The sequence below is a fragment of the Zootoca vivipara genome, chromosome 7 (assembly GCF_963506605.1).
Source record: "Zootoca vivipara chromosome 7, rZooViv1.1, whole genome shotgun sequence".
NCBI lineage: Eukaryota > Metazoa > Chordata > Lepidosauria > Squamata > Lacertidae > Zootoca > Zootoca vivipara.
The window spans coordinates 10,716,641-10,729,585 of record NC_083282.1 but is presented as its reverse complement, the minus strand read 5'-3'; the positions used below and the strand labels follow the sequence as shown (position 1 = coordinate 10,729,585).

At 42.3% G+C, this 12,945-nt stretch overlaps 1 protein-coding gene across 6 annotated transcripts in view; it reads right to left on the bottom strand.

The window, feature by feature from the left end:
- Nucleotides 1-303: 303 nt before the first annotated feature.
- Nucleotides 304-12,945, bottom strand: part of PLA2G4A (phospholipase A2 group IVA) — a 79,932-nt gene continuing 67,290 nt past the window's right edge. For all 6 annotated transcript variants that reach the window (XM_035122361.2, XM_035122364.2, XM_035122363.2 and 3 more), the window contains 5 exons: nucleotides 12,556-12,798; nucleotides 9,657-9,841; nucleotides 8,378-8,573; nucleotides 7,936-8,093; nucleotides 304-4,538 (listed from right to left, as the gene is read on the bottom strand). In XM_035122361.2, coding sequence (XP_034978252.1) covers nucleotides 4,410-4,538; nucleotides 7,936-8,093; nucleotides 8,378-8,573; nucleotides 9,657-9,841; nucleotides 12,556-12,798 — 911 coding nt within the window. In that variant the 3' untranslated portion in view covers nucleotides 304-4,409. The remainder of the gene's footprint in view (nucleotides 4,539-7,935; nucleotides 8,094-8,377; nucleotides 8,574-9,656; nucleotides 9,842-12,555; nucleotides 12,799-12,945) is intronic.

Here is a 12,945-nt window from a genome sequence, read left to right as displayed (position 1 = left end):
CTCCTTTTGCTGTGTTGGGAACAAGGCACTAATGTGACCCTCTGCAAGAAAGGGTCTGACTCAGAGGTAAAGAGCAGGTTCTCTCTGGGGAAAGCAGTGGGACAAGTGAAAATGTGGTTTAGCCCATAGTCACAAGGGAACCTAGCTTAGTTTGCTCACGGGTAATATAAAGCCACCGGAAGGAAAGGCAGTGGGGCAATACCTCTGGGGAGATGAGAAGGGACCAAGACAGACATATCCAATGCCATCTCTTGATTTGCAGGCCACGGGCGAAACAAACCACAAATTTGAGATAAATAGAAGTAATATACTGAAGTTCATATTTTATTGTTTTAAGTACCCCATAACAAATATTTTCATATTACAACACAGATCCAGAGGAGATTCTCCAAGTATCAGAAAAGATGCATACAAAATTGCATTCTGTATAAAACTGAATAAGCCAGTGCTATTGTATTTATGAACAAAATATTTAAAAAGATATATCTGAAAATATACCGTAGTACCGGCTTCTTCCTGTTTTTCACTGTAAATACTTTTAAAATACAACTGTAAAATACATGGTACTTATTTTACTCTTGCAGTTTTAAACAAGTACTAATTAAAACTAACATAAATCTTGATTAATCAAGGATAGGGGTTTTAGTAATCCCTTAGTATTTTACAAACATTTGAGGGTGGCTGGTGAAGTAGGTATTAGAAAGAAAGAAAGAAAGAAAGAAAGAAAGAAAGAAAGAAAGAAAGAAAGAAAGAAAGAAAGAAAGCAGCTCTACCAGGTTCTTACTTGTAGATTTCACATATTGTAGACAATTGAAAAATGGGAATTGTTTATAATAGATGCAGCCACCATTGGATAAGTAATCTCTCTGATGAATGAAAAGCTGTTGGAAAAAATAACTGCAGACAGAATCATATACAAATTTAGTTTAGCTCCTACTAATTCACTGTGAAAAACTCATTATAGCAATGATTGTTATTTATAGTTTTGACAGAAACAAGTCAAGCAATTAGAAAGTTCAGACCAGAGTTGAGAATTCAAGAGACTAGATGCTTCAAAATTTCTGACCCAGCAGATGCAAGAAGAAAGCCCAATATGGCAGCTAAGCACAGAAAGTTTGGCTATCAAAACGATTCTCAAAAAGATCATAGAGTTGGAAGGGACCACGAGGGTCATTTAGCCCAACTCCCTGCAATTCAGGAATCCTTCACCCAATGTGGAGCTTGAATCCACGGCCCTGAGATTAAGAGTCTCATGCTCTACCAACTGAGCTATCCAGTACATCTGCCAGATCAGAACGTATCCATCTCCAACTAAATCGTAGAAAGGGGTTATATAAGACTTCTCTCTATGGAAGGCGTACGTTTTTCAGGATCAATGCTTGAAATTAGCAGGTAGTTGTTACCAAAGGGCTCTCACAAGCTAACAGTAGCCATTATCACGGTCGAAAGTTAAATTCCAGGTAGGGAAAAGCACTCAAAGAGAATAGAGCAGGGTTGCTGGTAAGAGACTTGGTATGGGGAGTCTTAATGGAAAACCACACCAATGTGGCTGACATCAGGAGTGGGTCGCACCCAGACGTTTGTATCTTGCATTCATTTGGACTGGATTCTGGATTTGTTTGGTTCTGACTTCCACAAAGCAGCTTACAGTCTTAAATAAATAAATAAGAACAAGGAATGTGGCAGAGCAATTCAAATGTGTTCCTCATAATGACAAGCCTTTTGTCTCTTTGATTGCTTGGCCTTTTGGCTTTGATAAAGTGTTGCCTCTCCAGACTCCGGTTATCTATGCAAAAAGTGGCCTCTGGCCATCAAAGCTTATGACACAATAACATTGTTAGGTTTAGATTTAACAGCCCAGTGTGGCACCTTGGGAGACGAACCAGAATCATTATCCATTAGCTGAAATTCTGACAGTAAAAGCAAATTAACACAAAAGACCACGGTTGAATTCAGACAAACAATTACGAAGCTATGGATATGGTCATCATGGGTAAAATTTACATTTACTGGCAGAATTTCTTGAATGTGTTGATTTATCTCCAACAATCGGGCCTGCATGAAATAACTACAATCATCAAGTGGGGGGAAAGGTGTATATGACTTCACCCTCGTTTTGCACAACTGGGGTGCAGTGCTAGTGATTAATGCTTGTGGTTGCTGCATGATGCATTTTTGCGGGGAAACAAAGGAGGCAGCTAGACATAAAATATCCAGCAAAAGCATAATGAAAACCTTATTTACAGGAGTCATGGGAATGTCTGGGAAAGTCGGTCCACTGCGAAGAGCAAATCAGCTAGATCCTTTTGCTCGTAGATCACCGTGAGCTCTCTGGTGAAGAGGACTCAGGGTCAACTGCAGAGAACTGGTCCACCATATTTCAACCTATCCTGAAAAGAGAATTCTAAAATATGACACTTTAATTAGCCCTTAGTCCTTTTCTCAAAGGCACTGTTTCTTTGTTGTCCAAGGTTTGAAACAAGGCTTTGTAAGGAACCAAGAAAGAACCTTTCTTCTGCTTGCAGTATAACCTCATTGCTGCCCAATGGATTACCTGCCGTTGCTACTGAAAACGTCTTCAGGATGCCAAAGGGCTCTGTGGCCCTTCCAGAATCTGTATCATCCAGCTCCAGGCAAATACTAGCATCACATTGCCTCCCAGGTGCTAATGGCAGAACCATGTAGTTAACTCTTCAAAGTTTCCAGTAGTGCAAAAAAAAGAGGCTTTCAGCAGCAAGTATCTCTTTCCAAGCATGCTTGAGCGGTGCCTTGGCCACATAGCCTTGGAACAACCTAAACATTCAACCAATCAGATACAAATAAAAGACTTGCATATTCCAACAGTGGCATTTAGCTACATAGAAATGGTAGTATAAAGGACCCCTGGACAGTCAAGTCCAGCCAAAGACATATATGGGGTTGTGGCGCTCATCTCGCTTTTAGGCCAAGGGAGCTGGCATTTGTCCACAGACAGCTTTCCGGGTCATGTGTCCAACAGGACTAAACCGCTTCTGGCGCAATGGAACACTGTGACAGGAACCAGAGTGCACGGAAACGGCGTTTACCTTCCCACTGCAGCGGTACCTATTTATCTACTTGCACTGGCGTGCTTTGAAAGTGCTAGGTTGGCAGGAGCTGGGACGGAGCAACGGGAACTTAGCCCGTCGCAGGGATTCGAACCACCAACCTTCTGATCGGCAAACCCAAGAGACTCAGTGGTTTAAACTACAGCGCCAGTATGATAGAAGAGGGAAATACTATAGTGCCTGTGTGAGGGGAGGAATGGGGGGTCATGCTTACTGGCCCCATTTCCACATCTGCATTCCCCCACCCTGTCCACACACATGTGTACGATCCCCCAAAGATTTAGAACCCTGTGTGACCAAAGTTCAAAATTATGTCAGGTGCCAGCATGAATGGAGCAGGCTCCCTACTGCAGACTATCCCCTACAGCTTGTGGACAGTTACTGGGGTGACAGGGGTGCAATGAGATGGAGTGGGGCCAGCAATCTGGGCCCTGGTTTCCCCCTCATGTGATTCTAATCCCATGAAGGAAGGTTGCACGAAATGGTTTCATGTAGCAAATTGAGACAGTTAGCAATAGCAAGAAATCACTTTGTGCAGATTTTCTTTTCGTTGCTCTTCCGCACACTACAATATTACTGAAGAGGGCAAATGAAAGGGTTGTAGATAAAGTGCTTTCTGCGCCCCCACCTTAGTGACATTTCAGACCCCCATCCCAGAATTTTCAACCTTATTTAAAAAGGGGGGGGGAGTCTAGCCCATTTACCAACCAAGTCAAAGAATAACAAGAAACAATGTTCAGCCATATCTATATACAGTGGAACCTCAGTTTATGAACACCTCAGTTTATGAATTTTCGGTTTACGAACGCCGCGGACCCATCTGGAACAGATTAATTCACTTTCCATTACTTTCAATGGGAAAGTTCGCTTCAGTTTATGAACACTTCAGTTTATGAACAGACTTCCGGAACCAATTGTGTTCATAAACCGAGGTACCACTGTATATGTATATGTAATAAAAAAATAAACAGTAACATTTTAAACAAGCCAATTATATTCCCACTGGTGCTAATGTACGAGTGAACTGGCATTTTGTACACAGAGCATATTAACATGAACTCATCATCAGACAACGGTATCAAAATTTTCTAGCGCTTATTGCTGCACATTTGTGTAGTAACATGAGCTACCTTGAAAGGTGGCTTAGGACATTGTCACGACTGTAAGACAACTCAGTGCCATTTTAAACGTCTATAAAATGCACACGTTGTGTTTCTGTACTGTTTAAACCAGAAGCGATTTTCTTCATCACGACATCTGTCTGACCAATCCAGGAAGAGGAAGTCTCTGCTCTGAGTAACGAAGCCTGCAATGTGTTGGTCCCTATGTATGGTTGTTGCTTTGTGTCTTGTTGAAGTATCTCCTCGCCTCAACGCTGCTGAGGGATACAGAGCAGCGTGACGGGTTCTGCCTTCGGTACTCAATACTGTCCGCTATTGCTTGCTTGACTATCTGCAAAACAGAAGCAAAGCAACATTGAAATCATTACCAGCACTTGATATAGGATATGCCATGTTTCTAGCTGTTGCCTCTTCCGGAAGCCACCACATGCTAAGTGGATGCGAAGTGCTTGCTTATGCGGACGATTTTTCAAAGTGTGTAAACATGCCGCAGAAGAAACCAACTAACAATCAAAGGTCATCAGATGCTATTTGCCCGTTTGGTCTTCTTTGCATAACCAGGAAAATCAGGTAATAAACAAGCATCCCCTCCCCTTTCTTCAAATGACAGGTGGATCTGCATGCCTTGGGTACATTTTTATCAATGAAAACTGTTCAAATGGTATAAAGCAAGTCTTCTCCAAACTGGTGACTGGGAGCGGCTGCCAGGACCCTATAACACCGGTCCTGAAAGACCTGCATTGGCTCCCAGTACATTTCCAAGCACAATTCAAAGTGTTGGTGGTGATCTTTAAAGCCCTAAACAGCCTGGTCCTGTATACCTGAAGAAGCGTCTCCACCCCCATCATTCAGCTTGGACACTGAGGTCCATCTCCGAGGGCCTTCTGGCAGTTCCCTCAGTGCGAGAAGTGAAGTTACAGGGAACCAGGCAGAGGGCCTTCTTGGTAGTGGTGCCCGCCCTCCCATCAAATGTCAAGGAATTAAACAACTATCTGACTTTTAGAAGACATCTGAAGGCAGCCCTGTATAGGGAAGTTTTTAATGTTTGATATTTTATTATGTTTCTGTATATGCTGGAAGCCACCCAGAGTGGCTGTGACAACCCAGTCAGATGGGTGGGATATATATATATATATATATATATATATATATATATATAGATATAGATATAGATATAGATATAGATATAGATATAGATATAGATATAGATATAGATATATATATGTTGACTAGGTATGTTGGTTCGTCTCCAATGTTCAACAAAACCGCTTGACCGATTGCGTTCAAATTTTGACACAACGTCCCAAGCGAATATTAGTGACTCCATACCATTTTAGACAGATGTTGCACCTGGGCCAGGTAAAAACCCCAAAACCACGTGTTCCACAACTCACAAATCAGACGAAAGTGCATGCTGGGAGCACAGGAGAGGTAATTAATAATAATGATAATAATAAAAATTCCAACAGAGATTAAAATACGTTAAAATATCACACATTAAAAACTTCCCTAAAAAGGGCTGCCTTCAGATGTTTTCTGAATGTCAGGTAGTTGTTTATCTCTTTAACATCTGATGGAAGGGCATTCCACAGGGTGGGCGCCACTACCAAGAAGGCCCTCTGCCTGGTTCCCTGTAGCTTTGCTTCTCGCAGTGAGGGAACCGCCAGAAGGCCCTCGGCGCTGGACCTCAGTGTTCGGGCAGAACAAAGGCTGCAAAACAGCGCCCTCTAGTGATGGCTACACTGGTACTGCACATAGGAAAATTTCCTTTTCCACAGCATCTTGGCTTGGCTTTCCAGACTGGGCTGAGTGGAGGTGGGGGCTCGTCTGGGTGCGGGATAGGGTGGGGCCAATCACAGGGATGAGCTGGGGGTGGGGGGAGGAGGGCCCGGGATGGGACATGGGTCGGGACAGGGTGGGGGGAGTCACAGAGATGAGCCTGTGTAAACAGAACACGTGTAAAACAGGGGGACTCTGAAGATGAGGGGAGTCTGAAAGGGGACTCTGAGTCTCCATTTAACAGACTGAGCCACAGCAACGTGTGGCAGGACCAGCTAGTTAGTAATAAAATTATTATTATTATTATTATTATTAGGCTGAAATTATTGTCCTGCAGCAGAGCTGGTGAACTCATGTCATGGGAGAGATTTATTATCCAGACAGCAGCTGCACAGGTAATTATATTCTGAAAGTAAGCCGACCCTATGTAACTGTAAGGGTTTCACCACTGGAAATATGTATTCTCAGGATAGCAATTTACACACACACACACACACACACACACACCCAGGTGAGCATGCATACCTACATACAGGTAGATTGTATACCTGATTGTATACAATAGGAAAAAATATTTGCATTAGCATAGACAAACTATGTTGATGTTTCCGATGAAAATGTTATCCATTTAAACTTGGAATGGATCTCTTGCTCTTAATGCAAACCTATTTATTTGTATTTTTACAGAAGAAATACAGAATGAAACTTAGCCAGTAGGTGGCATGTTTTGATCACATTCTAACTGTCCATTTGGGCATCTACAGCAGAAAAAAAAACACTACTACTTTCGTTTAATTAAGTTGTTAGCAAAAAAAATTAAACAAACATACATCTAATATTAAACTCTAGTCTTCTGCATGGTAACCATTCAGTCTTTAACATAATACCAGAAGTACAGCAATCATTTAAGTTGTGGTATTGTACTTAAATATTAGGCAGCCCTGTTTAGGAAGGCTTTAAATGTTAAATAGATTACTGTATTTTATTTTTCTGTTGGAAGCCGCCCAGAGTGGCTGGGGAAAACTCAGCCAGATGGGTGGGGTATAAATAATAAATTATTATTATTATTATTATTATTATTATTATTAGAGTGCTTAAATATTTTTCCTAACCCATAAACACGGCTGATGGGAAGCTCTATTTATTTTTATTAATCTACTTTCTTTATTAATTTTGTATGCTGCCCTTCATTTTAGGATCACAGGGTCTATAGTGTGAATGCTACACTATGCGGGATTAATTAGGAGTGCAGCAAATGTATTTCCCATCAGCGTAACAAACTGCACCAACACATAGTGCCTCCACTTTCTGCCAAAAGAGCTTCATGGCATCAGAAAAGTAGGAAGTATGTACAGTCCTCAGATTCTAATTTAGTTTTGTCTCTCGACACTTTTTTGTAGGGCAGAGCTTCTTCCATATGATCAGAATAACTCCTTTTCTTTCACAACAGTCCCATTGTGCTGCCATACTCCATCTGATCACACATTTTACTGTGAGAAGGAATGACTGTTAGGCTTTCAGACCAGTTTTGGCCATTTTATTTTCACAGGAGATACTTTACACGGCGATGCCAAATAGAAACCCATCGTTTGAGTCTTCTACACCCAAATCTGCCTGCAAATTTGCTACAGAGCAAATTCCAGGAACCCTTGGAACACAGCTAAGACATAACCCCACTCTTAAAAGCATTCTGGCTCTTTTGCAGCAATTCCTTTGTTATCACATTAATAGGCCGTGTTTTCTTTGTGAAATACAAATAGTAAAAAAAACCCAGCTTTTGAAACTGATAAGCAGCCCTCTTAAGAATAAACAGAAATCAAGAGGGATGTGGCACCACACCCATAAAAATCTGCACGCAGAGGGTGGAAAAGTCATTAAGAACCACCACTTCACTTCCACAAAGCAACTGAAGCATCTTTGAGTTGAAGCAAGTTGTGCGTTAAACATACATTTAAATTGTTCAGGGTATTGAACTCCATTAGATCGTGCAGTCTGCTGAAGGCCTCATTTGGGTACTGGAAGTTGAAGGTGGAGAACGGTGTATCAGGGTCATCAAAAATATCAAACTCAGCGAAATCTTTCTCCTCTTGAGTTTCCCTTGGAACACCTGTTAAGTAGACCACAATGAAAGCAGGCACTTTAAAGGGCAAACTGTTCAGTAGATATACCACAGTTTAATATCTATTTAGTAAAAGTAAGTTAGCAAGCCACCTTGAATCCCAGTCTGGGGAAAATGAGAAATAATGATGTTGGTGATGATGATGAAGAGGTGAGAAAAAAACTATGCACATAATTAAGAGAAAAGACACACAGAGAGAAAGATTAAATTGTACTGTAACCGTATCTTTAGATAACATAGGATTAATTGTGTTGTCGTTTTAGCCTACTGACCTGGTGCTTTGTATTCTCTAAAATTTATATTGGCTAAAACAAAGTGGATAATTGTTGGGCAGAATATCTCAGAAGCAGGATTCTTGGGTTTGAAGACGTAGCACTCCTTTAAGCCTTCACGATCAAAAACATTTGGGTCAATTTTGGGGAAAGGAAGGTTGTTCATTTTCGCCCATTTTTCAGCAAGTAAAATTTCCTAGGAAGAAAGCAAAAAAAAAAATGAGAAAAGGAAGGCTAGGACGGGCAGAAATGACATTATATGGAAACAGAATACAGGCAAACCTCCATTTAGATGGGGGGTTATGTTCCAGGCCACTGTGCGCATTGGCGGGCGTGCATAAGCCTGTTCTGCTCCATTCCGGTGCCAAGCATGACACATGCGTACATGGTTGTGCATGCATCAAATGCGCACAAATTTAGAGCTGCCATTTATATTCATACAAGGATAGCATGTAAGCATGCTGGCAGCAAGATAATGGACCAGTTCCCATGTTTGCCTGGCAGACTCATGGTATTGTTGAACTGACACCAAAAATGGTAGCTCCATGTTCGCATATTGGGTTGAATCCAAGGATACTGGTATAGCATAAGACTCTCAATTTCAGGTTCATGGGTTCGAGCCCCTGGTTGGGCCAAAGGTTTCTGCATTGCAAGGGTTTGGACAACCTTCATGGTCCCTTCCATCTTTACAATTCTATGATTCTATGTCTTTGCACAAGGGCGGAAGGACTTCTGATCATGCAACAGGACTGGCTCCTCCCTAATTTGTAGAGCAGGGGTCAGCAAACTTTTTCAGCAGGGGGCCGGTCCACCACTGTCCCTCAGACCTTGTGGGGGGCTGGACTATTTTTTGGGTGTGTGTGTGTGAATGAACTCCTGTGCCCCACAAATAACCCCGAGATGCATTTTAAATAAATGCACACATTCTACTCACGTAAAAACACCAGGCAGGCCCCACAAATAAAAGGGCACATTCTACTCATGTAAAAACACACTGATTCCCGGACCATCCACAGGCCGGATTTAGAAGGGGATTGGGCCGGATCCGGCCCCCGGGCCTTAGTTTGCCTACCCATGCTGTAGAGCATATTTGGAGGCGCAAGGCGGGAGGGGAGTAGAGGGAGAGAAAATTCCATTGGGTGAGCAGAAGTCGTTCTATTTGCACAAAGACTTTATGTAAAACAACCTCTCATCATTATGAACCACGCTTTGTGTGAGGAAAAAAACATTCTTATTTAGCACTTCCTCTGCATGAATTGCATTGTCCTGGATTTCTCACCTTGAAAGGAGGACTGGAATCGCTGGGACGTGCCGAAAAATCAAAAGAGATAATAAGGTCAACCCCTCGTTGTGGTCTTAAGATAATTGGGTACGGCAGATTAAATGTAAGCCCGCTATCCACAATGTGAATCTTTCTGCTCTTTACATCCAATGGCTCCATTATCCTGTCAAACTCATCAGGATCTGGGCAGAATGAGACAAACGGTGTCATTTGTTAATGAACAAAAATCAAAACATCTATATCTATACAGTGGTACCTCGGTTTATGAACACAATTGGTTCCGGAAGTCTGTTCATAAACTGAAGCGTCCATAAACTGAAGCGAACTTTCCCATTGAAAGTAATGGAAAGTGGATTAATCTGTTCCAGACGATCCGCGGAGTACTTAAATTGAAGCGTTCATAAACTGAAGCGAACTTTCCCATTGAAAGTAATGGAAAGTGGATTAATCTGTTCCGGACGGTCCACGGAGTACTTAAACTGAAGCGTTCATAAACTGAAGTGAACTTTCCCATTGAAAGTAATGGAAAGCGGATTAATCCGTTCCAGACGGGTCCGTGGAGTACTCAACCTGAAGCGTATTTAACCCGAAGCATGGGTGTAATTGGTTCCGGAAGTCTGTTCATAAACTGAAGCGTTCATAAACTGAAGCGAACTTTCCCATTGAAAGTAACGGAAAGTGAATTAATCCGTTCCAGATGGGTCCGCGGTGTTCGTAAACCGAAAATTCATAAACCAAGGTGTTCATAAACCGAGGTTCCACTGTATCTCACATCTCAAAATGTTTGAAATGCTAATTTTAACTAATTTAACTATATTAAATGCATGGTATGAGCTATTTTCTAATGCTAAGCAAATATTGTAAAACCCTCAATGGGTGGTATTCAACCAAATATGGTTTATGAAGCTTTGGGCCATAGCTGCCAAGTTTTCACTTTTCTCGCGAGGAAGCCTATTCAGCATAAGGGAAAATCCCTGTAAAAAAGGGATAACTTGGCAGCTATGCTTTGGGCAATTGTCTGAAACAGACCATCACGTTTTCATTTCTAAAAGGTTTACAGAGCCTTGAAAGATCTTCTGAACCAGGCCACAGTCAACAGGCCTCCCAAAAGCACAGACTGACCTCATGTGTGTAGTTAGAAAATTGTGTAAAGATCTACTCAAAGCCTAAAGCTGCCATCCAAAATATTTTCCCTACCTACTTTTCAGCATTCTACTGTTTAAGATGAATGTCCACTTTTACTCTTTCTTCAAATATTAGGATTAGATAGTTATAAACATCTATAATAAGTTTAAAAAAATATTTAGCAGAGCACAGATGGAAATGATGAGACAGCCACTTAAAAGAAGTATGTGCTTTTCTGCATGTTCCTGAGTTATTTGAATGTTTAGGCTGCAGTCCTACATTCACTTACTTGGGCGAATGTCCCACTGAACAGAGGTATAAAAGGTTGCACTATTGTAAAATCTGAGCACAATTGCACAATGGCAAGAAATTCCATCTTACCTAATGACTTTTAAAACAAAGCATAATTGTTGTTATTTTAAGATACTGTACAGTGATCTGGCTCTAAGCATGAATGGTGTAATATGGAGATCCATGGCTACAAACTTCCTAAGTTATGCACCTAAATGGCTTAGTTCCCCATTCAGACTTCAATTATCTTAATGTGGTAAAGTCTTAGCAGTGAAAACTGGTAAACACTGTGCCACAGAATGTCTAGTTCTATTTCCAGTGACCTCAGGGCAGTTCGTACATTCACTGAAAATGGACTCCTAATCATTTAAAAGAGAGCAATATTTTTTGACTACAGTGGTACCTCGGCTTACAACCAAAATTGGTTCCGGAAGTCTGTACTTAAACTGAAGCGTACTTAACCTGAAGCGAACTTTCCCATTGAAAGTAATGGAAAGTGGATTAATCCGTTCCAGATGGGTCCGCAGCATTCGCAAACAGAGGCGGTTGTAAACCGAGGTATGACTGTATTTGGTAAAAAATGCATTATGGCCAACAGGGACCAGCCACATGCATCTGCGGAGTTCAGAAGCAGTGACCGCCCTCTCATGTCCCGATTAGGCATATTTCCTGTACACACGGAAGCTCCATGTATTTACAATGGATAATAGTGTGAGTGTTAACGTTGTCCAGGCGGGTGAGTGATTTTCAGCAAACACCCCCCCCCCTTAAAAAAAAGCTCTGCAACTTTGTGCAATCCTCTGCACAAAAAAAAGCTCAAAAATCCTGGGCAATCTCCCCTCAAAAACAGGGGGAGTCTTATACATGAGGCGTGTTATAAACAGAAAGGTATGGTAGATAAATAGGTACCGCTGCGGCGGGAAGGTAAACGGCCGTTTCCCTGCGCTCTGGTTTCTGTCACAGTGTCCCGTTGTGCCAGAAACAGTTTAGTCCTGCTGGCCACATGACCCGGAAAGAAGAAGAGTTTGGATTTGATATACCGCTTTATCACTACCCGAAGGAGTCTAAAAGTGGCTAACTTTCTCCTTTCCCTTCCTCCCCCACAACAAACACTCTGTGAGGTGAGTGGGGCTGAGAGACTTCAGAGAAGTGCGACTAGCCCAAGGTCACCCAGCAGCTGCATGTGGAGGAGCGGAGACGCGAACCCGGTTCCCCAGATTACCATTCTACCGCTCTTAACCGCTACACCACACTGGCTGTCTGTGGACAAATGCCGGCTCTCTCGGCCTGAAAGCGAGATGAGCGCCGCGACCCCCTAGTTGCGTTTGACTGGGCTTAACCATCCATGGGTCCTTTACCTTTACCTATTGGGGAGCAAGACCCACTGGAAATGGGTCTCACACCAGGTTTCACATTTGCCGTTCACATACTCGGACGCTTTCACGAGAGAGGAAGAATAAATGAAAGGGCATGCAGTTACCTGCGACAGCAGTATCCATTTCATCCTCGTCCACAGATTCTTGAGCACCGTAGCTGGCCAAAGGAGAATACGGGTAGCAAGTATTGAGATTCAGGCCCAGCATGAAGTTGTGTACTTTGCCTGCGCGTCCTTCCCGGGTGGTGAAAAGGGCGCTGTCGCCCACCAGAGCCATCAACATTCGCTGAACCCAGCTCTCCTGGTTGCTCTGTTCACGCTCTTTCTCAGCATCGGGGTTTTCTGAGCCTGTAGACCGAGTAGGAGCAGAAAGAACTTCAGCATATGGGGAAAACTCTGGAAAAGTGATTTGAAGCTCACAGTGTGTGATTCTTTGAAGGAGAACTACTTGAAAATGATTTACAGATGTTATTTAACTCCGAGTAGGCTTGCATA